This window comes from Microchirus variegatus (assembly GCF_963457635.1).
Source record: "Microchirus variegatus genome assembly, chromosome: 12".
In the NCBI taxonomy this organism is placed as follows: Eukaryota; Metazoa; Chordata; class Actinopteri; order Pleuronectiformes; family Soleidae; genus Microchirus; species Microchirus variegatus.
In genome coordinates this window covers 22043979-22068518 of record NC_139813.1, presented here as the reverse complement: position 1 = coordinate 22068518, position 24540 = coordinate 22043979, and the positions used below count along the sequence as shown (strand labels likewise).

Below are 24540 nucleotides of genomic sequence, written 5' to 3'. Positions count from 1 at the left end.
TCTTCACCACGACTGTTAAAGACGTGTCCGACTAAAGTGTGGTGCGGCGTAAAAGTGTCATGTACAAGTGTGTTGTCTTTGCGTCGTGAAAGAAGGAACTCTTCTTTCTGCATGTGTGTGTGTGAATGAAAGGTGACACCAGGGCCGAAGCACTGCTGCATAGCACACAGGCAATGACAAAATGCTATAGAACTCTAATCCTAATCCTGCTGTGTTCTCTCGTCTTCACTATGAGGTAAACAGCTGTACTGTACGCGAGCCTGTCGTCGTCGTCGTCATCGTCGTATATGAAAACACTATTGCACTTCTCGGCTGGTCAAGTTTTGTCAGTCTGCGGGAAAAACATCGCGAGATTACAAGGAAAAATATACATGTTCTTTGAGTTAAATATCCTTTTGTTTTACTTGCTTGAATAGATGTCGAGCGTTTATCTTCAGTGTCAAGAATGGTGAAAAATGTAAATTAAGTGAACAAATCCTCCTCTCTTTGATATCCTCTACAGTCGATGGTATTGTGCTGAAGTTTATTACGTGAAGAAGTTTGAACTTACTGGATACAAAGGAAATATTATACGTGTTCAGTCCAAAACCCAGCCCCAGTTTTCCAGCCCTTTTGTAAAATTTTCCCAGACAAAGTCACATCCTAAAGAGTTGTTGCAGTCTCGTGATAATCTCGAACCCCCCCCAAAAAACATTCACTCACAGAGTCTCATGAGAATCAAACTGTAAGGCACCTGAGGATTTTTGTCATGTACATAGTTGCCAAACGTCTAAGCCCCTTTGTGGCGCGCGGCGGCGAGATTAAAACTGTGAGACACAGACGACACATGACGTAAAAACGTAAAAGACCTAAAAGAGACGACAACTAAATGGAGCCGTGATTACAGAGTTAATATCTATAATTCTGCGTGACCTTGTGACCTTAGAGGACGTCTTTGTTGTGACATCATTCAAGCCCATGAACGAGAGGTCGTACCACTCACTCCTCGTCTATTGGTCACACGACTTCATTATTTATCATCACCACCATCAATTCCACTCTGCAGATTTTTACCCTTTGTCAAAGTGGAATCTTCTTAGCCACGTAAAGTATGGACTGGACTGGAGGCGACAAAACAAACAAAAACAAACAAAAGCCTCTTATTTGAACGTAAAGGTAGTTTCTCGAAAGGGGGGGGGGGGTCATGACGATGACTTCATACACATGATGGAGTCACAGTAATGCAGTCTGCGGGAAGTAGACTTGATATGCATGACCTTCAGTCAGGTGGAAGAGCGCTTCGATTTAAAAGTAGCCCCATCAGGTGTCCACGTAATCCAGATTACTTTAGAAACTCATGGTTGGAACGCGTGGAATATAAACGAGGTTTACAGAATTCTCTCTCTCGCTCTTGTTCTCTGCACTCTTAGAAATAAGGGTTCCAAAAGGGTCCTTCTACAAGGGCTGTGGTTCTACCTGGAACCATTTTCAAGGGTTCTTGGTAACACTAATGGTTCCAGTAAGAATCATTTTGACCCAGAGAACCCTTTAAAACCCCTTTCCTGAATAAAGGGTTTTAAAAGGGTCCTTGGTAGAACCCTCCAAATGGGTTCCAGGTGGAACCTTTATAAAAAGGTTCTATCTGGAGCCAAAAAGGGTTCTCCTATGAGGACAAGCCGAAGAACCTTATGCCTGTGTTGGACATTGTAAGACATTTGAAAGCTTAGAAATCACACTTTCCTAATCTGTAAATAACTCAAAATGTCCCTCAGTAGACTTGGCTGGACACATATGGTTCTACTTAGCACTTTTATTTCTAAGAGTGTGGTTTAAAATGTTTGGGTAAATGTTGGTTGTAGTAGAATTAATGAAAAAGGATTTGAATTTGGAAAGAAACATGACTATGACAGTGGGGGAAAAGGGAAAATGCAGGCGTTTTTAAGTAAATTAAATGAGAGAAATGGTTGAACTTTAAATTGAGCCCTTTTTCAGTTCCTTTAATTATACAATATAATGCACATGAATATTCAGGACAATACTTTTATTTAAACTGGGGTACAACTAAGTAAAGTATGACATTTAAATAAAGGGAATTACTGTGTATATACTGCACTGTACTGGTGCTTAGAATATTCTCCTTTTATGACAATAACAACAGTATAAGTATAAGCTTCTGTATTTAAATATATTCTTCTGTTTGGACTGTAGTTATAAGGAATTATGGACCGGAACGACACGTGTTAATACATTCTACTTTATTTACTTCTGTGAAACTCTGGGATTGGAAAACTTGAGACTTTTAAAAACAAATGTCTGCATTATCACGCGTGTCCTGGCTTCTTTAATCACTGGTTTTGTGTCAAAATAAAACAAAATACACAATGAAACATTATATATCAAATTAAGTGGACGTTAAAAATGAATGAAAGTTTGAAAAATAACAATTTGAATGTGCAGTTTTGTTGGATTTTTAGCATCTGCTCATGTCCTGTGATATATCTGAATATATATACTGTATATATCGCCTCTCTTTTTGCATCGTCGGGCCTCTACATTCATGAATATTTTTGGTTAAGGCCGTTAAGGTAGAGTTTTTTTTTCTTTTTTTTTTTTTTAATATTTAGCACTCGTGTACACAGAGTAAAATAGAAAAAAAAAATTGCAGAGTAACTCCCCTCCCTGTGTGTGTGTGTGTGTGTGTGTACCTTCACTCTCAGTGCTGCTGCTGCTGCTGCACTCTCACTAAAGAGGGGAACATTTCACTGCAGCAGCAGCATCATTCTCTCGGCCCTGGATCCACATTAGTTTTAATTAGCTGGGATCAGATTTGACAAATGAGGATGAATGGCTGTGTGTGTGAGTGTGTGTGAGTGTGAGTGTGAGTGTGTGTTGGCGTCGTATAAAATATGGACAATGATGCATTTCTCAGCCGGCTATACTGTGAGCAGCACGATGCCCTTGGCTCAGTGTGGGCATTGTTAGACTTTTACTTTGAAGGTTTGTAAATCTCTCTCTCATTAATGATGAATAAATAAATACATAAATAAATAAATATCTTTTTTTTTTGAGGAACATTAAAAACCTGTTAAAAACCTTCTCCTCATTTCCATCACTGAGGGCAAGAGCATTGCAAAGATGATCTTTCCTGGAGTCACAGTCTATCACACGTCATTGGAGAGACAAACGGGCACCATGTTTGTTAATAAATCTCTATTTAAAAAGTCCTTGAGTGTGTGTGTGTGAGCGTGTGTGTGTGTGTGTGCACAGAGGGTAAAGGACAACAGTTTTAGAGTAAAAAGCAGCACCATTTACTATAGTAACTGAATATTGTTTAAAGTGTCATTTGCACCTGTCTTTCCTAGACTACATGAGCAGATCAAAAAATAACAACACAAGTGTTTTGTTTTTTTCATTATGCACCACTCGGCGGGGAAAAAACAAAAACAAAAGTCCGGACGCAGTTTTTGTTTGTCGCGAGAATAAATCGACGTTCTTAGAAACACCAGCAAGGACAAAAACTCCCGCTCCCGTCAAATCCACCCACAACTGTTTGACCTACAGAATAAGACGAAGTAGAAGTTTCGCTCACAGTCGTCATAGACGCCGTGTGAGTCATAATATAAGAAGTGGCCCGAACGCCAAATCGGAACGGAAAAAGGAAGAAAAAGCGAGGTGCAGTCTGTGTGTGTGATCTAAAGAGAGTAACATGGAATTCTGTGGTAAATTTCCCCCACATTCTGTCCTTGCAATTCAACTGCAACGATAATCACATGAGCTTCATAAACTACATTTCCCATTGGAAATACAAACATGAATATTATTATTATTATAAGGTGCAAAATGCATGTGTTTTGATACAGTCGGCCCCCACAGAACAGTATCTTCTTGTTTTTGTTTTTGTTAATAATTCATATTTGTTCTGCAGTGGAAATGTATCCAGCAGCAAACCACGTCCATGGATGTTCTGTTGTCAGATGTGGGGATTATAGAGGGTCATACTGTATGTCATGTGTGATAGGAAAGTTATTTCAGCAACACTGGTCAACAGCTGCAGCAGTCCTGCTTTAAAGAAACAACGACAGACAGGGATTTTAAATCATATCATGGTTTTTTTTGTTCTTTTTAACCAACCGTCATTAAAATCTATGCGAGAATGTGAATGTTTATTTTAACGTCTTTAGCCCGAGACCACTGTTGCTGGTGAAGGAAAGTTGCACTTGTTTCCCTTTGAATGTGGCGAGTATAGCATTTATCACTGATGCTGACACTGGAGCAATGGCAGTGATGGATATATACGATTGTGTTTGATGCTTTTAAAACGATTATCATGTGAAATGTTTTTTTTTTTAGGGGGTGTAGCAGCTCGTTCTCAGGGTGCAGGACTTAAAGCTACACTAGGCGACCTTCTGTTTGTATCTCACAGGTATGCAAACTTGTTTTTTTAAGATCATATTTAATGCTGGTGTGTCCAGTTTTTACTGTTTTTTTTTTTTAAAGAATCATCTGTGACCATATTTCAACTTCATTTAAACTGATTTTTTTGTGCCTAGCGTAGCTTCACAGCACGCGACGATACCCAGAGAACGACGACACATAAAGACGAAAAACAACAAAAAAAGAGACGAGCCACGGTGAGGAGGGAGATGGACGAGAGGAGCTGTGAGGAGGTGAGTTTGGGCGGACCTCAAAGTCGCGTCTGGGCTTCGGGGATGTAGATCTCGATGCTGTCCGCTCTCTCTGTGGCTGAGTTCTGTCTAAAAGAAGCTGCGCGTTTGGCAGCCAAGAGGCGTCTGCGGGCTTCCTGTCGCTGGCGGTCCTGAAGGTCCAGAGAACGCTCCCGCGTTATGCCGCCACGCCCCTTGGACGGCCGCTTTGGCAGAGGTGGGGGCCACTTCCGCTCCTTGGGTTCCAAAAATTACACAAGTTAGAAGCAGGAACATCACAAAAACTTATCATTTTTTATGGGGGCCAATTTATTAGGTACATGTTTTCAACAGCTAATAAGAAAATCAGATGTTTTAGAAGCTTGATTCTGGGTTATTTTTATAGAACCATCTGTGAGGTTAGAGAATGATCACCAAACAACACACTGTGAGCGGCAGTTATTTGGTCAAATGTGTCTTTTTTGATGCCAGAGGTCACAGGAGAATCACCAATTTGGTTTGGGTAACTAATGAAAAGCTTTTCTGATGATCATCTATGATCACATGAACATGTCGAACCGTGAAGCAGTGGGAAAAAAACACACTGGAGGTCACTTTTGATCAGGTGTACCTAATAAAATGGGCAGTGAGAACACATCAGATATAGTTCAGTACACTTCTTTAACCCTTTAAGGTACGCACTAAGAAAAAAGCAAAGGAAAAATTTCTTTGCATTTTTTTTATTATGTTATTATTTTATTTATTTATTTATTATTTACTTATGATAACAGTACGACAATCTTTTTTTTTTTTTTTAATTAGACCCTACAGTATTTCAGATACAGGCCTCTACCAAACGGTTGAGACGTCTGTTCATAATAAACACAGTACAGAGTAGGAATAAATATTACACTTCCAAATACGGACACACAAAAAAATCTATTATTTTTCATTACAGTTAAAGTTCCATCTTTGGTTGATTTGGTTATTGTTTTCAACAAAAAAACAAAGTCTAATTGTTGTTTTGCACAGTGTAGAAAACTGAATAAACACTTTTAAGGTACAATTAGGCAGAATATGATAAATATTTAATCAGTGCAGATGAATTACCTGCTTGATTGTGTAGTTAGTGTATAGATTCTGCACAGTTTGGTCTTAATGTTGAAATCACAGCTTATTTTGGTTGCTTTTATTATGACTGAGACACTGTACTGTGGTTATTTTCCTCAACAAACAACCGTCAGAGCTGAACTAACATTCCAAAACTTTTCAACGCAACGCAATGTTTCTTCAGATTGCCTGGCAATCTGCCACCGGATTAAAACCAGGAGATAAAGCCGACACAGAGCATCTGTGTCACTGCGAGCGCTCGCCTCCACGGAGCTCGCAAATGTGCTGTTGAAACTGCTGGAGGTGAATAACGCCTCTGTACGACTACAACTGTAGCATGAAGATAATGATGTGAGTGCCCTGAGGAGTCTCATCGGTCTCTAAAAAAAACAAACACTACACATTACAACTGCTCCTCCTTCATCGACGAGCACCGCTTTTAGCAGCTGTGTGGGTTTATACTGGATTTATATCTTTAATGCTTACTAATCATATTTGTCTTATTTATTATCACTGATATTAGTAAATCAACACCTAACAGCATCAAAAAAGTACAAATATATGTTACTGTCAAAGCATTAAAATACATTATTGTCTTATTTATAGCCACTGACGATAGCTCTTTGTTTACAGCAGTGTATATTATGCACATATGTCATCTAACCTGCAGTATTTTACAAATTATACTAAGAAAAGTGCTTTCACACGTGTACTGAGAACTAACAAAGCCTATTAAAAGTAAATTGTTATTTTATTTTGCATATACTGGTGTTTAGAATGCAGTACAGTCTACTTTATTTACTTTGTTATTTCTGGGGAAATTGGGATTTTTTTGTTATTGGCTGTACTACTAACAGGAAATGGGGAAAACTATGAACTCAAAGGTTCCTAAAATTGGATAAAATGGATGTTAAAATGAATAAAAGTTAAAAATAATAATAATCCCAAAGTGCAGTTTTTATATGAGATCTGAATGTTGCACTACTGACGATTGATTATTCTGAAGATACAGCTGGTGTCATGTGAAAATAGACCTGCAGTATTGAGGTGACAGTGGTTAGAGTTAGAGTTTCCCTCCTGCTGGAGGAACAGGAAGAAGAGGAACACTTATAATTTGCTGTGTAGTTGACTCTAAAACTGCCAAATAACTTCACCTTCTTCTCCGGACTCTCCACCAGCTGCCACTGGTTACTCTTGATCTGCTGCAACTCATCAAACTTGGCAGTGACGTCGTCGATGGAAAGCTGCAAAAGGTCCCAGAATCCAGCCAGGTCCTGAGATGTGGGTCTGGGCATGGCACTGGGGTCCTGGAGACACAGTGGAGGCAAGAAATGCAATTTTTCTACTCATGAACTACACTATTCCCACCACTAGATAGCAGCATAGCATGCATTTTTATAAAAGCATTTAAAAGCATATTAGGTAATATGTGTTTTATACAACAATTATTACTCTGTTTAATGACTCAAAGGACAGATGATTCAATTAGATCGCATAATAAAAAATGCATTTAGCATAAAAATCTAATTTTTGATGTAAATTCAGTAAAAGACAAGTTTACTCATCAATGATTACCACAGGCAGGAGACATTATTATAATAACAGTGAACCCAAACTAGCAAAATCAGAACCAAATTTAAAGCTGGACTATCCTGCACTTCCTCCTTTGTCCAGCGGGCGGTGTGTGTGTGTGGGGGGGCTGTCTATCTGAGAGCTCAGGGCAACAATCTACAGCCTGTCACAACCAATGTTGGACTTAATTCATCAGCCCATTATCTACGAAGAGACAAAGAAGAAGAGTGCGGGCCAGATACACACTCAGTGAAAACACACACACACACACACACACACACACACACACACACACACACACACACACACACACACACACACATACACACACACACACACACACACACTTAAGACTAGATATCAACCACCTCTGCGTTTTTTCTGTTGCCGTGCTTTAAACAGGTGTGTTTGAACGCCTCGTCTGTTTTCTACTGTATCTTACAGAAACACTCTCACTGCCGTCATCGTCTCAAATTTTATGCTGACTCGGCGTAGTTAGCCAGAGAAAAGGTATAATCCCCCCCCAGTCGACGTGACATGGTGGCTAAACAGTGAGACAAGCGTGCCAGTCCATTACTCAAATCCTGAAGCCCTCATTCAAGCCGCTGCGGCTGTGCACTGATGGATAGCTTCAGCACAAGGTGCTGCTTTTCTATTGGAATTCCCCTTTTGTCCACAGTGGGGTCAATACAGGCAACAGGGACTGTTTCACTGTCCATCTGTGGCGGGTCTATTTCTGCAATGCCGAGAAAGTGAAAAAGGCCGTCCGTGGATACGTGTTTGTTTGTGTGTTTTCCCCGTGTGTAACATCACGTGTGTTGTGTGTCGTACAGCACTCACCAGATTCTGCTGACATAACCAGTAAAACTGCTGAAACTTTTGAGACATGAGTAGCTGAGCACTTCCCACCGCACTCCGGATTTTCCCTAAGACTGGACGACACACACACACATATGCAGAGAAACAGAGAGAGAGAAAGGCAACATGGACAAACTCTTGTTTTTAAACCAAAGATAGTTCATTCACATTGAGGTTTGAGGTAAATAAAAAAGTCAGAGAAAACTTAGGTTCTCTCTTTTGCAAACAACTTAAAAAAACTTTTATAATCATGGCATGGCTGTTATTCAACCTTTAAAAAACAAACACAGGCTGCGTTTTGGGCCTTGATTCTTAACCAAAGAGTCAAAAGCAAAACATTGTTGGTGTTTGTTTTAAATGTCCAGTGTGTAAAAATGTATATTATAGGATTGCAGAGTCTCAAGTGTAACAGAGGAAACTACGGTGTCCTGAAATACATATAAATGACTCTTATTTTAAAGTAATCATACACGTATAAAAACGTATGTATTTGTGGCAAATTTATTTAAAGGTGCATTATGTAATAAATCTAAAGCAACTGGCCATAAAATCCTCCTAATATGTCACAGAGACTCAGGAATAATGTTCATATAACAAACTGAACTCACCAACAACAACAGTACAAAAATCTTTTGCAGACTGCAAGTCATGTTTATGTTTTGAAATCATGTTTTGGCATGTGGCGCCACCTACCGCCAGTTACGTATGAGCTACAATGGTGGAGAAAACAAAACCTAAAATACCTCAGTATTTTGAATTTGAGTGTAGTAACCGTTTTTGACCACATTCTTACATATGGCGCCTTTAACCTTCTTAAACCTCACACACTGGACCTTTAAAGCAGACATGTCCAAGACAAAATCCGACCCTGTCAGATTGTGTACGGGCTTCAGCTATGATTTTTTAAATGTATTATTTATGTCCAGGGACAGAAAATTGTCCCTTGTCACCTGTCTAGAGACCAGGGTTTATAACTCAGCCATGACACAATTATCTGTTATTATCTGCCGTTTAAAAAATGATAATTTTGTTGCTTTAAAGGGTTGAATATGACAATGCCATGATATTCGAAGCAGTTTAATTGTTTGGCTCATGATCCTCTACATTCCTAAGGTTGACATCATGAAAAGCATTGATCTCAGGTAATAACAAATAAAGTTACCCTCAGGACACTCACTCTCCTCTGACAGGTCATGTTCTTCTGCCTCCCTCTCCATCTCCTTGCACCATCCCTCCAGGCGCTTTGTTTCGTTGTGAAGGAGCTGCATGAACCAGCTGCCGTCCCTGCGCAGAGGCGACACGCGCCCTGTGTCCGCGCTATCCAGGCTGGGTTGGATCAGCCAGGATTCAGGCTGCGGGCTGGTGGGCCGACTGGAAGACCGGTAGTCCTCCCTGTAACTAAAGAGACCCTGCGTTCGCACCGTGCGGATGGCGCCATACTGCGTCGGCGTGCTGGGCTCAGAGTGGCGGCCAAAGGCGCCACCAAACTGCAGGCCCTTGTCCTCCATGGAGGGGAAGCCCTCCAACTCCATGTCTGCTTGCACCGCTGTGGTCACACTGTTTGATCGCTTGAAGCGCCCGTGCCTGGAGAAGACAGTGATGACTTGTAAACAATAACAAGTACTTACTCTCTCTTTCTCTTTCTGTGTGTGTGTGTGTGCTACATACCGTTTGTGACCTTCCACCTGGATACCTATAGAGTGGAACTGAGGAAGGCGTTTACTTTCAGTCTCAGAGTCGGTGATAGTTTCCACCTGGTAAATATGAGCACCACAACACCTCCAAACATCAGCATGAGCAACAGAGATTATAGACGGACACTTTTAAAGCTTTCGGGGCCGTGATCTTTGCTGATTTTTGCCTCTGTTTGGCCTTTGTTAACAGAAGTGATATAGCATTATGTGTATTACTTGCGTCCCTTATATCAAAAACGGGCTCTGTGAAGCAATCAGGGCATGAAATGAACATCTGACCGCTCGGCAAATGTGGGTAAATTTTACGATTGGTGGGTGAAACTGTAAATCTACTAGCCAATGAGTAGAGAGTATCTGTTACCAACATTTACTACGCACAAAAGGATGACGAGGATGAATCAAAAGCAAAAGTAAAATAATACGTAGTGGCTGTCGTATGTATGGCTCAGAAAAAGTGAAGTCAAATCCATCGGGACAAAGAAACTGGTAAAAAGCCACAGTAGGCGCGTGGCCAAAAAAGTTAACTTCAGGCCCTGGAAGCAATACTATTAGACCCTGACTGAGGGAGCGTTTCAGTGTATACAGTGGCAGTGCAGGGGCAGGCAGGGACAAAAGGTGACTGGATTTTTTTGAGGAGAAACTTCTCTACTTTTGTAACACACTTATTTGACAATGCCTTGACTGTACCTGACAGTAAAACTTACATACTACAGTTTTACTGTTTCAGGCAGACCGGAGAGCAAGGACGTCTTTGTTACCTGTATCCCAATTGAGGAGCGTGGGGTTTTGAGGTACTCCTCGGCCTTGGACACCAGCACTGCTTTGTCGCATGTCTGGACAGACGTGTGGCTGCCCAACGACGCATGCCTCTTGCCTGCTGCTGACTCCATGGCCATGGTGACCGCCTTGGTGCTGTCCAGGCTGTCCGTGGAGCTGTAGATGGGACGGCCAAGGCTGTCTGTGGTCCACAGACCGCCCCGTGGATGCCTGCCCTCCTGGTAGGCATCTTGGGTGGACTCTGTGCTGCTCTGGGCTGTCACAGAGATAAGAGGCTTGGTGGTGGTGCGCGGGGGCACAGGAGGTGGAGTCTTCTTGTAACTGGGAGGATATGATACCACTGGATAGCACAAGCAGGATGAGAGGACGAGGACAAACGAGGCAAGACAAAGGTAGAAGGATAAAATAAAAACATGAGAATGCAAAATAAAAAAAAAATATGTGGCCAAAAGCTGACAAGGGCCAAGTGGTGCGGTACACCTGTATCACACAGTGTGTGATGGGAGAGTGTCATAGCGTGATTAGACATTAGAGGAACTCAAAGTGGAGGCGATGTCAAAAAGGTGAGAAGCAACAGCTGTTTTCATATGTTTGTGAGGAAATGGAATGGAGGATGATGGGAAAGTTTTGCTCTTTCTAGCACAAGTGGGAAATTAGTGGTAATTCATCCAGATGGACCTCACAGCAGAGCTGGACGTGCACCAACTTTACTTAATTACCTTTTTATATTAAGCCTGACTTCATATGTAGCTTGTTGGTTTTTTGGCAGTCGATAGTTCACTCAAACTGCTAAAAATAACGTTCATTTTGAGGTAATGGAAAAGATAATAGCAGTCTCCGATACACGTGGAAGCCTAAAATCAAATTTAAAGTGCAACAATTGAATAAAGAAAACTTCCAAAAACTATCTATCTATCTATCTATCTATCTATCTATCTATCTATCTATCTATCTATCTATCTATCTATCTATCTATCTATCTATCTATCTATCTATCTATCTATCTATCTATCTATCTATCTATCCTTTGATTATTTACACTGACAGGTAAATATTCATCTGCACATTGAATAAATTAATCAACAACAGCAATCAATACTGACATGATTTGATTACTCAAGCACGTTGGTTTGCGAGTGTAAACAGGTGCAGACAGAGATCCCAAAATACACACATATTATAATTCACACACACAGTTTTGCACAGCTGTTAACCACCATTCATGTAACCTCAACCATAACCTGCTTATACTTAACCTTAACCATAACCACAGCGCCTCAGAAATGCGTTTCTGCCTCATGAGGTCCAGGTTTTGGTCTCCATGAGGAGTACTGGTCCTGACAAGTCAATGATTATACTTTTAAACAGAGATTTTTTACGTAATATGGAGCATTTTGTCCCTCCAATGACACACACACACACACACATAAACACACTGTTATCCAGTTACAGATTTGACTTCCTTCCAACTTGAAGGGGCTGCAGTTCGGCGAAGACACGGTGGGTGGATACCAAACTGAGAAAAGCGCAGTGACTCAGCCCCTACTTATCGCCATACAATCTATTTTTACACATTCCACCCGTCTGCCTTTGTGTCTAAAGGGAAAATGTTACAGATTGCTCTGTACCGGCAACAAACTGATAATCGCCACGCATTTCTGTAATCTAGTACAGACTGTATTTTCATTCACTACTCGGTCAGTAGAATGCGTAACTGTTAAATTCTAATTTTGCCACATGTATTATGTTACTGCGGGATGATAAATGACTTTTTCTCAGCCACATTATTTAACGGCAGTAAATGAATGGATTCTAAAGTCACTCACACATTATCATTTTTAAAAGATTCTCCATTATACATCTACACTCTTTGCAAAGGTTGTATTTATTTGTTGATGGTGAACTTTTATATAAAAAAAGCACTTCTCTGTACAGCCACATTTCAGTGATGGCACACATTTTTAAAAGCGATCATACTTTGAATCAGTATCTTTGGAAACAGAACTGAACGCCATAACCTTTATGAAAGAAAGATTTAGTGCATTTAGCGTATTATGACCGCGTACATTTCAGCTCTATAGTGCTTACAACCAGTAAGTGTTTCCAGACTTTTAAATGTGGACCAATGAGAAAAGATCATCGGGTTTTCAAAGTTACTTCTCGAGTATGAATGTGTGCCACACACACACACACAGTCAAATAACCTCATTTGCAGAGGTAATGAATGAGAGTGCACTCCCACAACAGGATGATGATAAATACTCTAAATTAGACTGTCACCACAGTGTATACGATGAGTCAGCAGTACATGGTTCATTCATACATTTTCTTGCGGGCCTAAATTGGCTGACATTTAAGGCCAGAATTTGTTGCCTCGTGCACCAATGTTAATACGCCGGGCATAATCGAACAATTATTTGCTTAAGTTGGTGTTGTTTAGCGAAGACCTTTAATTTGCTGAATCCTCTTCAGAATAAAGTGCCTACTCAGTGAGAGCAGGAAAAAAAAACTACAAGATATTGCAATAATAAGACTGGACAGCAGATGTCCTCCTATAGACTCTTCAATGCTCTCTGGGCAATACAGGATCATGTCAAAGATGTTTTTTTATGTATATAGTATGAATATCCCAATATTTAATTAAGGCAGATAGTACTACATGGAACTAAAATCAATAAAATAAATGCTTCCTTGTATTTAAAACCAGCTCTACTTCTCGTAGATACAACATAAAATATGGCGTTTATAGTATAAAATGTATACTATTTATTTTTAAAACATATAAATATAAAATAAAACTAATGTCAAAAGACGTTTTCTAGTTTAAATTAATCTATTGTTGAAGCCTTTTTTTTTATTTTATTTTTTTATTAAAAGTTACTCATATTAAGAGACGCCTGTGAGGTTAACACTATTTGTAAAGTATTAAATAGAGCATTTAAATGATAAAATACCTGCAAGCTAGCAAGCTAGCTAGCTAGTTTCCTTTTACAGTCCGGTAGATCAACATCACGTGGTACATGCACTTACACCTGTTACGTTACGTCATGACGTCAGATGTTCGACTCGTTTTTGACGCAGCCAGGCAGACTACTCGACTACTACGTGCGGTTACCAAGAAACTTCAGCTAGCTTCTCTTTTCGCGTAACAAACAAGGGTTTCTGTGTGAATTTACGCTCGCAGAAGAGGATGGAAATGCTGAGGAAGTGGTTTCAAATCTCTGTAAGTAATTTTTAAAACGTGTTTTAACGCCACAGACCCGCTAAAAAAAAACAAACAAACAAACGTTATCATCATAACACTAACAGTAGCGTCAAACCAACCGGAATTTTCCGGTTTTTTCCTAACCCTGGAAAACAAATCTTAGCTATGATGTAGAGTTAGTCAGAATGTACAGCTGAAGTGTTAAAAAATTATTAACAGATATATTGGCTGTTAGAATTTCTGTGAATGTAAATTGTTCCTCAATTTACCAAAAATTCGGATTTTGTTTCATTTTTTAAATTTTCTCTCAATATGGCAGCTGGACATTTTACATTTATTTTATAACCCAACTCTCCCTGGAGGCTTTAAAGCAGGGTTTACGTGTTTGCGTTGAAATTTATTTGAAATTAACTTGTTTTTAGATTTGTATATAACTTATTTCAACAGTAGTTAAGTAGCTATAGTAGATATGACTTTAATCTTGGGCTGTGAGGAGACTGAAATCCAAACGTCAATTCTGGTTGTCAAATCTGATTAGTGTATCTTCAACACATAGCCGGTTGTAAATCAGATATACGATAAGTGGCCGTACAACATCAATGAGAACAGTCATATTTAAATCCATGTGGCCTCTTGGGGTCATTGACCTGCACTGGAAGCTTTGAAAGCCTATTTACTCTATGTGTTTATGTTCTAAATACCATATATTAAATTAAGTTTTGAGTTGATTGTCCTACGTATATCTCTTGGAAACGTCTTGGAAAAAGTTGAGCTATTCAAAATTGAAGTTAGGTGTTACAAAAAGGGTGGTAAAAGGGTGGTAAAACAGTATTAATAAAATAAAAAATAGATTCTGCACACATTTCCTCTTGTTTAAGGAACACTTGGATTTATATCGTGAATTGGGTCGCCACTTTTTGGCACCTTCATAAAAAGTTTGTGTCGTAGAATCTCACTAACTATAACTGTTGTTTCTGAGTTTCCCCTGTGTGGATCAATAAAGATACGGATTACAGATCTCCTTTTTCAAAAATATGATGTTTTCTGCTGTTGTTGATGACCCATGTAAAAAGGTATGTGCACTTGCGTTGCTGCCTGAGAGCACACAAATCAGAAAAACATTTACTCATGTCCTTCTTTTCTGTCCTTCTTTTATATGGCAAGAAAATAAATAGCCGGACCCCTTTTGCTACCCAGGGATGCATGGCTGCAACTGAAATGCAGTTAGCAAAGACAAGAGCTGTAGTATGGAGGAAAGGGTGAAGTGATGGAGATGGACGGGTACCTGGAGGTGGCTGAGCGCGGTCCACACTGCAGGAAGTAGGGAGACGAAACTGAATCCCTGCAACGAGCAAGCAGCGCTGGTTATATGAGGACAGGTATCACACACACACACACTCACTAATCATAGAATGTTTCCTCTCTGTTTATCCATTTACTATGTAAGTCAGTAACAGGCAAGATGACAGAGAAACACACATAAGCTGGATTTACAGATTTAAAAATAGATTGTGTCAATGTTTGTGTCACCAAACCATGAATGTGGATGTACCTGGATACAGTTAATTACATTCACACTCAGTAAGGGGATTTTTGTTTGTTTGTTTCTTAATCATCATCCAGCATTTGTTGTGTTTCTGCCTCAAAATGCAGAAATTCTAATAGCAGTGACTCAATTTGCAAGTTGATGGGCAATGTTCATAGGCAGCTAATTCTCAGGAGACGCCTCAACCTTGTTTACATGTTTGTTATCAAGGCTGTTATTGCCAGATACATTTTAAATTGTATTTCTCTATAGACTTTGCTGTTTGCTATTTCTGTCGCAGCTGATGATATTACATCCAAAAGCATCGGAAAACCAATAACAGAATTACAATAAAATGCTTAGAAGAATCGATATATGCCAAGGTTTTTTAGGAATATTGCCCATCATCTGCATTGACCTAATTAAACATGATAAATGTGTCACATGATCTAAAGACTAATCCGTACTTCTTAGGCTATAGGCTCAACCAGTAAGTGAGTAATGCATTAAAACGTACAGGAGAAAACATGCATCATCTGAATCTTAAAACAGACAGCTTCACCCTAACATACTGTACATACATAGAAAACAGGGCAGAAATTATTCAAACGTAAATATCCAAATGTCCAAATCAAGACGTGATCTTATATTTAAAGCTTACGATTAAATAAAACTGAATGTCCCACTTATTCAAATTGCGTATCTTCTTTTAATTAAACTTTTAATTCCTTTGGATTTGCTTGCATGAGCTTAAGTCATTCTTTACATGTGTCTTTGCTCAATTTGTAATTATAATTTCTGGAACAATTTTTACGTGTATATGTAGTTTGATTTAGCAGTTTCCATACATAACTGTATGGGAACCACAGTGCGTGGAATAAATGTAAAGTGTGACTTAATCTCATGAAATTAGTTGGTATCTCTGGTGCAGAGAATTATGTTTCACTCTTGGGCTTTTTCCAACACAGCCCCCACCCCCCCTCAAACCTTTTGTTCCTTTGCAGTCAAGACTTAAATTTCAGTAAAACCGTTGCAAAATTTCTGACAGCGCATCCTTTCCGGCCGACTCCCTCCGTTTTGTGCTGGAGGCTGTTCTTGCCATGGTTGCGGACTCAATCGGGCAAAGATGGTGGTGGAATGTTCTTACTCAGGTCTGGGTGGGTTGAGGCTTAATGTCATGCAATGACTGACGAGCTGTGTGTTCATGAGCATGGGGGCTGAGGATGTAAGTGAATGTGAAGTCTCACAGGTCTCTTAATGGTTTGATTTCACTGTTTTACCCCCCCAAAAAAACAGATTGGCGTATAATTGTAGCTAGCCTGCAGCTTTATCTAGTTTCACAGTAATTATTATTGAACTCTACAACAACTTTGGTATACTTGGCTGTTAGAGCAACCTAAATTTAGTGCGGACTGTGAATAGCTGGAGTTGCTAGAGCTGTTGCTATTTTACATGCACATGTAACCTATTCTAAATGTTTTTCAGGAAGCTAATGGCTTCACCAATTACATCTTCAATGTAGAAATGATTGCTGTAGATCCTTTATTGGATCAGTAAAATGTCTATTAGGTGATTACGTCTGAAGTGCAAAGTACATCTTTTGTCATGAAATAGTCGGAAATTGCCTTTTCTTTTGGGCATTTTTTGTTCAAAGCAATCCCTCATTTTAATCTGAATTGTCCTAAATAATGCATGGGCCCAGTCAAAGTATGTCTCTTCAGTGTGTGTGCGCATTTTGCCACAGGCAAAATAAATTGCTGTGTTTGCTGTACTTTGGAAAAACAAAAAAAGACTACTCGAACTTCCCCCTTTCCCCCCTCCTTCCTTTGTTACTATACCTGACCCAGTGAAGCACTGTGCATTTTCTCAGGTTTAGGATTGAGCTTGACGATGGCACTGGTGGCTTGGAACGATGAGTGGATATAGATGGATTAATGAATGGAGGGGTGATTTGACGCAGGACAATTAGCAGGACTTCAGGGTGTGTTTTAAGTCAAGAATTCCAGCTGATTCTGCAGGATACGCAGAAGTTTCAAATCATGTTGCTCCTTTTTTTGGTTTTTCAAGAGCTGTACAACACACAAGCATGTTGTTCGTAGCCACATACATATATACATACAGTGGTGATGCCCCCATGGATGCAAGGTGGGTTAATCTTTTATGCATGATACATCACAACAAACCAACACAAATCAATGGCCTTTAAGTGTCACCAAACGCGCTTTTCATTTCCCTCTCCCCACTGACGGCACCTTCTCTAGCTTTCACAGATACACTCTTATAAAAAAAAGTGCTAAGTAGAACCATATATGGTTCTTTGGCTTGTCCTCATAGGAGAACCCTTTTTGGCTCCAGGTAGAACCTTTCTATAAAGGTTCTCAGCCCTTCTAGAAGGACCCTTTTGGAACCCTTAATTTCTAAGACTTTACCTGTACAATTTGGAGTAGTTAATGCTTATTTTTTACTGTTTTTAAAGCCTTACCAGTTACTGGGATCAATAGATAAGATTGTCTTGAATGTATCACCCGACAAAAAGCTTAATATTTTTTAAATTTAACAAGGGTTTGTCATCTTGAAGGACCACCATCTACTGAATTAGGTCCATCTTAAGCTGCCTGTTAAATAATAATAAAAAAAAATAAAATGTTCTCTCGGGGAGTGTCCACTGAGGCCTGATGGCGGCTTTGGAAGAAAGGTCATGGGATGACCAAAAACTTTACTGAAGTATAAAATTTTTTTTATCCATTTTAAATGGAATTTCAGCCCACTGCACCTACTCAATTCTATCTGATTACAAGTAAAATAATCCATGCATGATTGAATGAGGAGTTCCACATTAAAGCCTCAAGTTTTAAGCTTTTCCTATAGTATCACAAGCAACCAGGAGATACTAAATCCATCACCAACCGCCTTTTCAAATCTGTAGCGTCAGTTCTTCCATTAAATAGCCAAGAATAACTGAATAAAAGATCTCCGTCACTGTCCAAATCACATTGACTGAAATCAGCTGACCAGAGAAGGTCCTTTTTAAATACCAGAACAATAATTTGAGTATGAAAACCAGATGTGTTCTATCAACAAAAATCAACAACATTGATTTGTGGTGGTTTGAAGAACAAAGCTGTCATGTTGTGCATAACCTTTCTTGCTGCATGCCAACGTAAAGACACACTACTGTGCGCTGATAATATTCCACTGTTTTTTGGTTTTTTTTGCTAAAAGAAAATGTATACAATGGTTAAAAAAAGAGGAAGCAAGAGGGTGAGTCACTACTAATATCAATGAATTTCAAACAGAAGTGTAATATTAAAACATAACAAATACAAAACAAACAAAAATAAACAATTGTATGGATTTTGGAAGTTAAGAAGAGTGTTTAAATGAAACATTTACTCTTGTGTGTTACTGTTTTCAGGTGATGTAGGTATTGTGCAAAAATGCCAATGTGCTAAAATGGCCAACAATAACCAGTTAAGTTATAGTTTTGCTCTTTTGGTTTGTTGAAGTCACTTGGCAAATAATCACTAGTTTCAATGTGGAAACAGATGAAAACATTTAAATGTAATAAACATACGTAGTGAGCAGAACAGTATTTTCAACTTATGGTAGGTGTTATTTTTTTACAGGTGGAAATGTCAGACAAAAATACATGGAAAACTGTGTTAACAACATTAACAACATATATATTACATACACATGTGTATATATACATATATATATATATATATATATATATATACATGTGTATATGTATATATAATGTATATATGTATATATACACATACATATATATGTGGTTCCCTACCAGACCTACCGTACTCTCTACGCCCCCCAGCTAAGCTACGGGCGCCTACAATGTGGGAAAAAAATAGAAAAAGGAAAAAACACAAAAAATGAAAACCAAAATGAAAATATGAAAGCTTAGTAGGAAATTATTGAGTGTCAAAGTAAAAAAATACACTGTGCAAAACCCATGCTGTGTATTTGCCGTGTGTTAAAGTGTGTGGTCTACTCACTACGGACAAAAAAAAGAAAAAGAAAAAGGGTACGATTCATGCTACGTCTTTTTCATCTTTGGATGCCACTGTAAAGCTATGACCCCCATTTTGCCATTTAAATTACCATAAACATCATAAACATTTTATTCTTTTTGTTTTATATCAATTTATGAAAAGTACATAAGGCCAATAAAAGTTGTAAATCAAAGTTCACAAGAAACACCACAATAAGCAAAAAATAAAAAAAAATAAAAGAACAATAAAAACAAAAGTATCACATGTCACATTTCATTCTTTTAACAAAATAAGCATATGCTAACAAATGCAGGCTAAATTATATATTATTTTTAATGGATGCTATATTACTTTGACAATAGTAATGCAGTCTGAGATCCCTGAATATTGCAACGTGGATGATGCAAATTAGCGTGTTTTCTGTAAGAAACCTGGAATAAGTGCAGGAAAATAAAATGTGTAGAAAATAATTTATATTTAAGCAGTGTTACAGGTTCAGGCGAAATCAACTTTTCAGAAACCTCTGTCCTCATAAGTGGACATCACATAGTTGGCACAGTTGTTGCATCAGATCTCTGGGTCACGACAAAATGATAACAAAAGTCATTTTGGGAGTTGATTACACATTGTAACATCATGATTTTTTTTTTTCTTTTTTACAAGTCGTACTTTCCTACAAACACTCATATTTTATGACACAAAATATGGTTGCATGGTTTAAAAAATAATTGCAAATACCCCCTGTATTTTTTAAAATCTGTTGTATTCTCTAAATCTATATCTTTAATGAATATATTTTTCAAAATAATATTTCCATATTGATATCTGCAATTTTGCTACATTTAAACTCTTTTTAAGGGAAGATTATCTTTGGGCTAAATGATGAAATGATAATGAAACAGTGAAATAAAACTACGTATAGCACGGGTGAGTTCCGTGGCATCAATCATCAGTCATTAATTTGAAGTACAGCTGGATATAAGAATTGAAGTATATGAAGCATTTGTACAGCTTTTCCAATTTCACTATCACAAGATTTGTATCTTGGTGTATTCATTTTGAGTCTAAATCATTGTGTGATGTGTGATGCACTTTTGATTATTCACTTCTATTTGTGTTGAGATGTTATGAAGCATGTGGATGCTACAACATGGCAGAAATCTCAGGAATCTCACCAACAACCTCTTGGATGCTATAAGCTAAAATAAAAAGAAATGTGAACAAAAACAACCATTTTGCTGGAAACGACTAAATCCCTTTTCAGTGTTGCCCGTTGCTCATGCACAAATAATTGAATAAAAGAAACATTATTTTGCGTGAAAAGGGCCAGCCACCTATATTTTCTCTCCTGGCACTGTTGTCAACATAAACGTCTAATATCTATAACTGTAAATATTCAGATGGCGTAAAAATACAACAGAGAACAAACAACTTGCATAGAATGAATGAATGTAGATTGGAGACATCATGATTGGCTAGTCGTCAGCACCTTAAAATTACTTTGCATTCCCCAAACAATGGGAATCGATGTTAAGTTAGGAATGACATTGCACTTCCCTTTTAATCATTCAAAAAGGAAAGAAAAAAAAATATGAGTACAAGCCTTTTTAAAGATTTTTTCTTTTTTCATATATATTTATATATTAAAATGATTATAAGCTAAATCTTGTCACAGTCATATGCCTTTCACTAAAATACTTTATGCAACCAACCTTTGGCTGGTCTGAAATGGAAAAACTCACAATTAGTTTGTCTGGGTTTATAATAATAATTAACAGGTTATAAGCTTTTTTTTTAATTAAAAAAGCGTATTCTGTATTGCAAATAGTGAACCATGGCAATAATACATTTGGACTTATTCTTCCTTTTATTCTTTGTACCACAATCTCAACGTTTGAGGAGTTCCTGCCAAAAGTTACTCACCCAGCAGGCCTTAATACAGGCTACATTCACACTACTGTGTTTTCATTCAAATATGGTGTTTGTAGATTATGTAATCTGTGTCAGGATGAGCATTTCAGCTTCATTTCAGAAGAGTTTCTAGTAGAAATAAGTTAGGAGTTGAGTTCTGGCAGATAAGAACCATTCAGGATCGAGATTCAAAACAAAACCTGATCCAGCAGCATTTTTAAATGCCTGCAAAAAGAAGCCAGTTTGAATGGAAGTCCGTGGAAAAATGAGGCTGCTTCTCACTTGATAACGTCAGTAAATATTTTCCTGAGGAGTTAATGGTCTATCGCTTCTTTTGGGTCTTCTTCAACAGCACGTGATGTCAATTTTATAAACTATGTTCACATTTGAAGGAAAACAGATGATAAAGCGTGGCACAGTAGACACCTGTGTGATTGACAGCTGGTGTTGTTTTATAGGAGCCTGGTTGCAGATAACGTTTATGAACTTGTATTTGCAAAACCTCAACATAGTGCCGATCATATTTGCGATTCTGGAGGCTTCGGTATGGGAGTTCAGATACTTGATGTCAGTTGTTTTTGAAATGAAAACAGAGTAATATGCTTGTAGCCATAGTATTTCTCCTGTAACACATTGGATTATAAAGGCAAATGCAGTTTTTAGCTTGGAATTTCCGCTCATGTTTGATGAGTAACTCTGTGTTGGGTGGGGCTACTGCAATGACTGAAAGGGAAATGTCTGCCTTTTTTATTCTTTTGTGGCTTTCGATTTTCGATTTCCCCTCCAGTACAACCTTTTTTATATATATATATAAATATGTTTTTCATAATGCCACTCTTCTGTAAGTATTGTCTTTTGTTTGTGCAAAGGAGGAAGTCGATCCACTCTCTTTTATGAATTGAAGGATGTAGCCTCTCCTTTGTTACAAGTACTTTGCAAGGTTCACATTTCAGTCAGGGGTCTGACTCACATACAGGCTCTCTGTGGTCCTGTGCTGCAGTGATCATCCAGAGAGATAAATGTTGTCAAACTTGGAGATGTTTGTTGTTGGCCTCAGTTCCACGGGCCTCTGTATTTACTTTGGTACGCCATGTTGGACAATTGGACAATGAAGTGGATGGATGGAAGGAAATGCCAGTGGCAAATGAAAATTCTCATTTTATGAGTAACAGACAAAATGATCAGTCGAACCAAATGTAGGGAATGATCAAGGCTCCTATTCGTCAAGTTTTCGACAGGAGCCCAGCTAAGCCATCACTAGTGAGGCGGTGTTAGTACATTCAGCGGTACTATACTGCTCCTCTGGGGTCATGTCAGAGAGTTAGAGGCCCTCAGTGGCTATGATTGTCTACGTTTAGGGACCAATGTTTCTCTGATATTGTTCAACAGTGATGAGCCACCCCAGCATGAGCATTTTTTTCCTGGCTTTACCAGAGAAATGTGGCATTTAAAAAAGGTGAATATGGTAGAATTTACCAAAACACTACTGAGTGTTTGTTAGACCATTTCCTCTAAAAGAAATATGAATGGATAGGTAAGACAGGTTAGAATCTCCAGTCACCACTGCACAAAAAACGATGGTCATAACACTGGTGTATGTACTACCAACTACCTAATAAGGTGTACAAGCAAACTGGGTGGTAAACGTGATGAATAAAATGGAGGCAGACTTCAAAGACTGGAAAAAAGTGCTGTGTTTGGTTTAAAACCATATCTACTTTACTTTAACCCAGCTCAGCGCTGGCGACACAGTATGAGTACAACTGCGAACAGTACAAGTATTGAATATAAGTTTCTATATATACAAAATGGTACATTTATACACATGTACAGAGTTTGAAGAATGAATGCAGTTTGTGCAAGAACGAACTGAAGCCAGTACATTCATACTTAATGATCACTGTGGACCCCCAGCTGTTTTCCTCTCCACACGCTATTAAATATGAAATCTTTGTAAACTTTTTTTTAGCTAGGGGCCACAAAGCCGGTCGATAAATCTTTTTTAGACCGTGTCATCCATAGAATATTCCAGAGAATTGGGCTCACAATTTTTATTTGGACTATTTTAAGTTGTTGCCATCAGTCATCACGAGTTCAAATGATCACAGTCGCTGCTCTCGTCTACATTTTCACTATTGAGAGATTTTCTGAATTCCCATTTCAACTGGAAGTGGCTGCAAAATGGATGAAGGCCATGGCAGAGGAATGCTTTGATTAGAATAACTAAAAAGTAAACTATAGATCATTATATTCATAAATAATGTGTTCAACTTCAATGCATTCATTAGAAAACTAGGGTTATAAAGTTATTCACAGTATTTATTCAGCAGGTGCTTAAGTTAATTTTTCTACATGTGGAGGAACTGGAATGAACATGAGCTCGAGCTATTCAAAGTCATGTGCAGAAACAGGCCAACTTATTCCTCACCTCACAATGGCTGAGAATTGAGTTTGTTTAATCATTAAATGACGCTCAGATTTCCAATCATGTTTGCAGTAATGGACTTTTCTCTGAAGATTGGGTATTTAAGTCTGCCGAGAGAAGATAACGCTGCTCTTGTTGGCACTTGAGGATCTGCACATCAACCACATTCTCTCTCACATTCTCATGTCACCTCATTCTGGTGTAAAACCTCATCACTCCTCATTTATTCCACAGCTAAGCAAGACACTTATTAAAAGATTGCTTGAACAACAGCGAAACCTGTTCAAGAGATGACAGACTCTGTGTCTGCATAGAGTAAAGGGACATCTAACAGCACTTCCCTGCCTTTCTTGGTAAACGTCAGGTTGTCACCCTGGCTTCCTTGCCCCAGCTTATAGAATGCGTAAAATGGGAATGATTAGAATGACATAGACAGATATGACATGGGCCCACTGGTGTACTTTCTGCTCCATAGTTCTAGACTGGCGCTTCTGTGACCACCTGTGTGGGCACCTGAATCTGGCTGCTTATACGTCTTTTGCTTTTTGATGATCTCCCACGGGAAGTCCTCTATTGGAAGTGGGCTGGCGGGGCTGCCTGAACCCTCTGGAGTGCTTTCAGGGGTTCCCTCAATGATCTCAATTCGGGGCGGGTGCATCAGATCCATTATACTGAACGGCGCTGGCTCTGGTTGGCACATCACAGACTTGTCTGATCTGTTTTGCTGCACAGCCCAACTCGTGCCTGCTTGAATTCCTACGGACACTCTGTCATCTGTTTGTGTGGTGCTGTCACTGCAAGGCTCCCGACACAAAGTCCACATATTGT

General features: G+C 38.8%; 1 protein-coding gene across 1 annotated transcript in view; it reads right to left on the bottom strand.

Moving 5' to 3' along the window:
- Positions 1 to 4663: 4663 nt before the first annotated feature.
- LOC310935004 (disks large-associated protein 2-like) overlaps positions 4664 to 24540 on the bottom strand; it is a gene marked incomplete at both ends in the record, with an annotated part of 78779 nt that continues 58902 nt past the window's right edge. The window contains 8 exons of the mRNA XM_083898829.1: positions 4664 to 4879; positions 6887 to 7039; positions 8145 to 8236; positions 9340 to 9746; positions 9831 to 9916; positions 10615 to 10973; positions 15124 to 15180; positions 19169 to 19213. Coding sequence (XP_083754955.1) covers positions 4664 to 4879; positions 6887 to 7039; positions 8145 to 8236; positions 9340 to 9746; positions 9831 to 9916; positions 10615 to 10973; positions 15124 to 15180; positions 19169 to 19213 — 1415 coding nt within the window. The remainder of the gene's footprint in view (positions 4880 to 6886; positions 7040 to 8144; positions 8237 to 9339; positions 9747 to 9830; positions 9917 to 10614; positions 10974 to 15123; positions 15181 to 19168; positions 19214 to 24540) is intronic.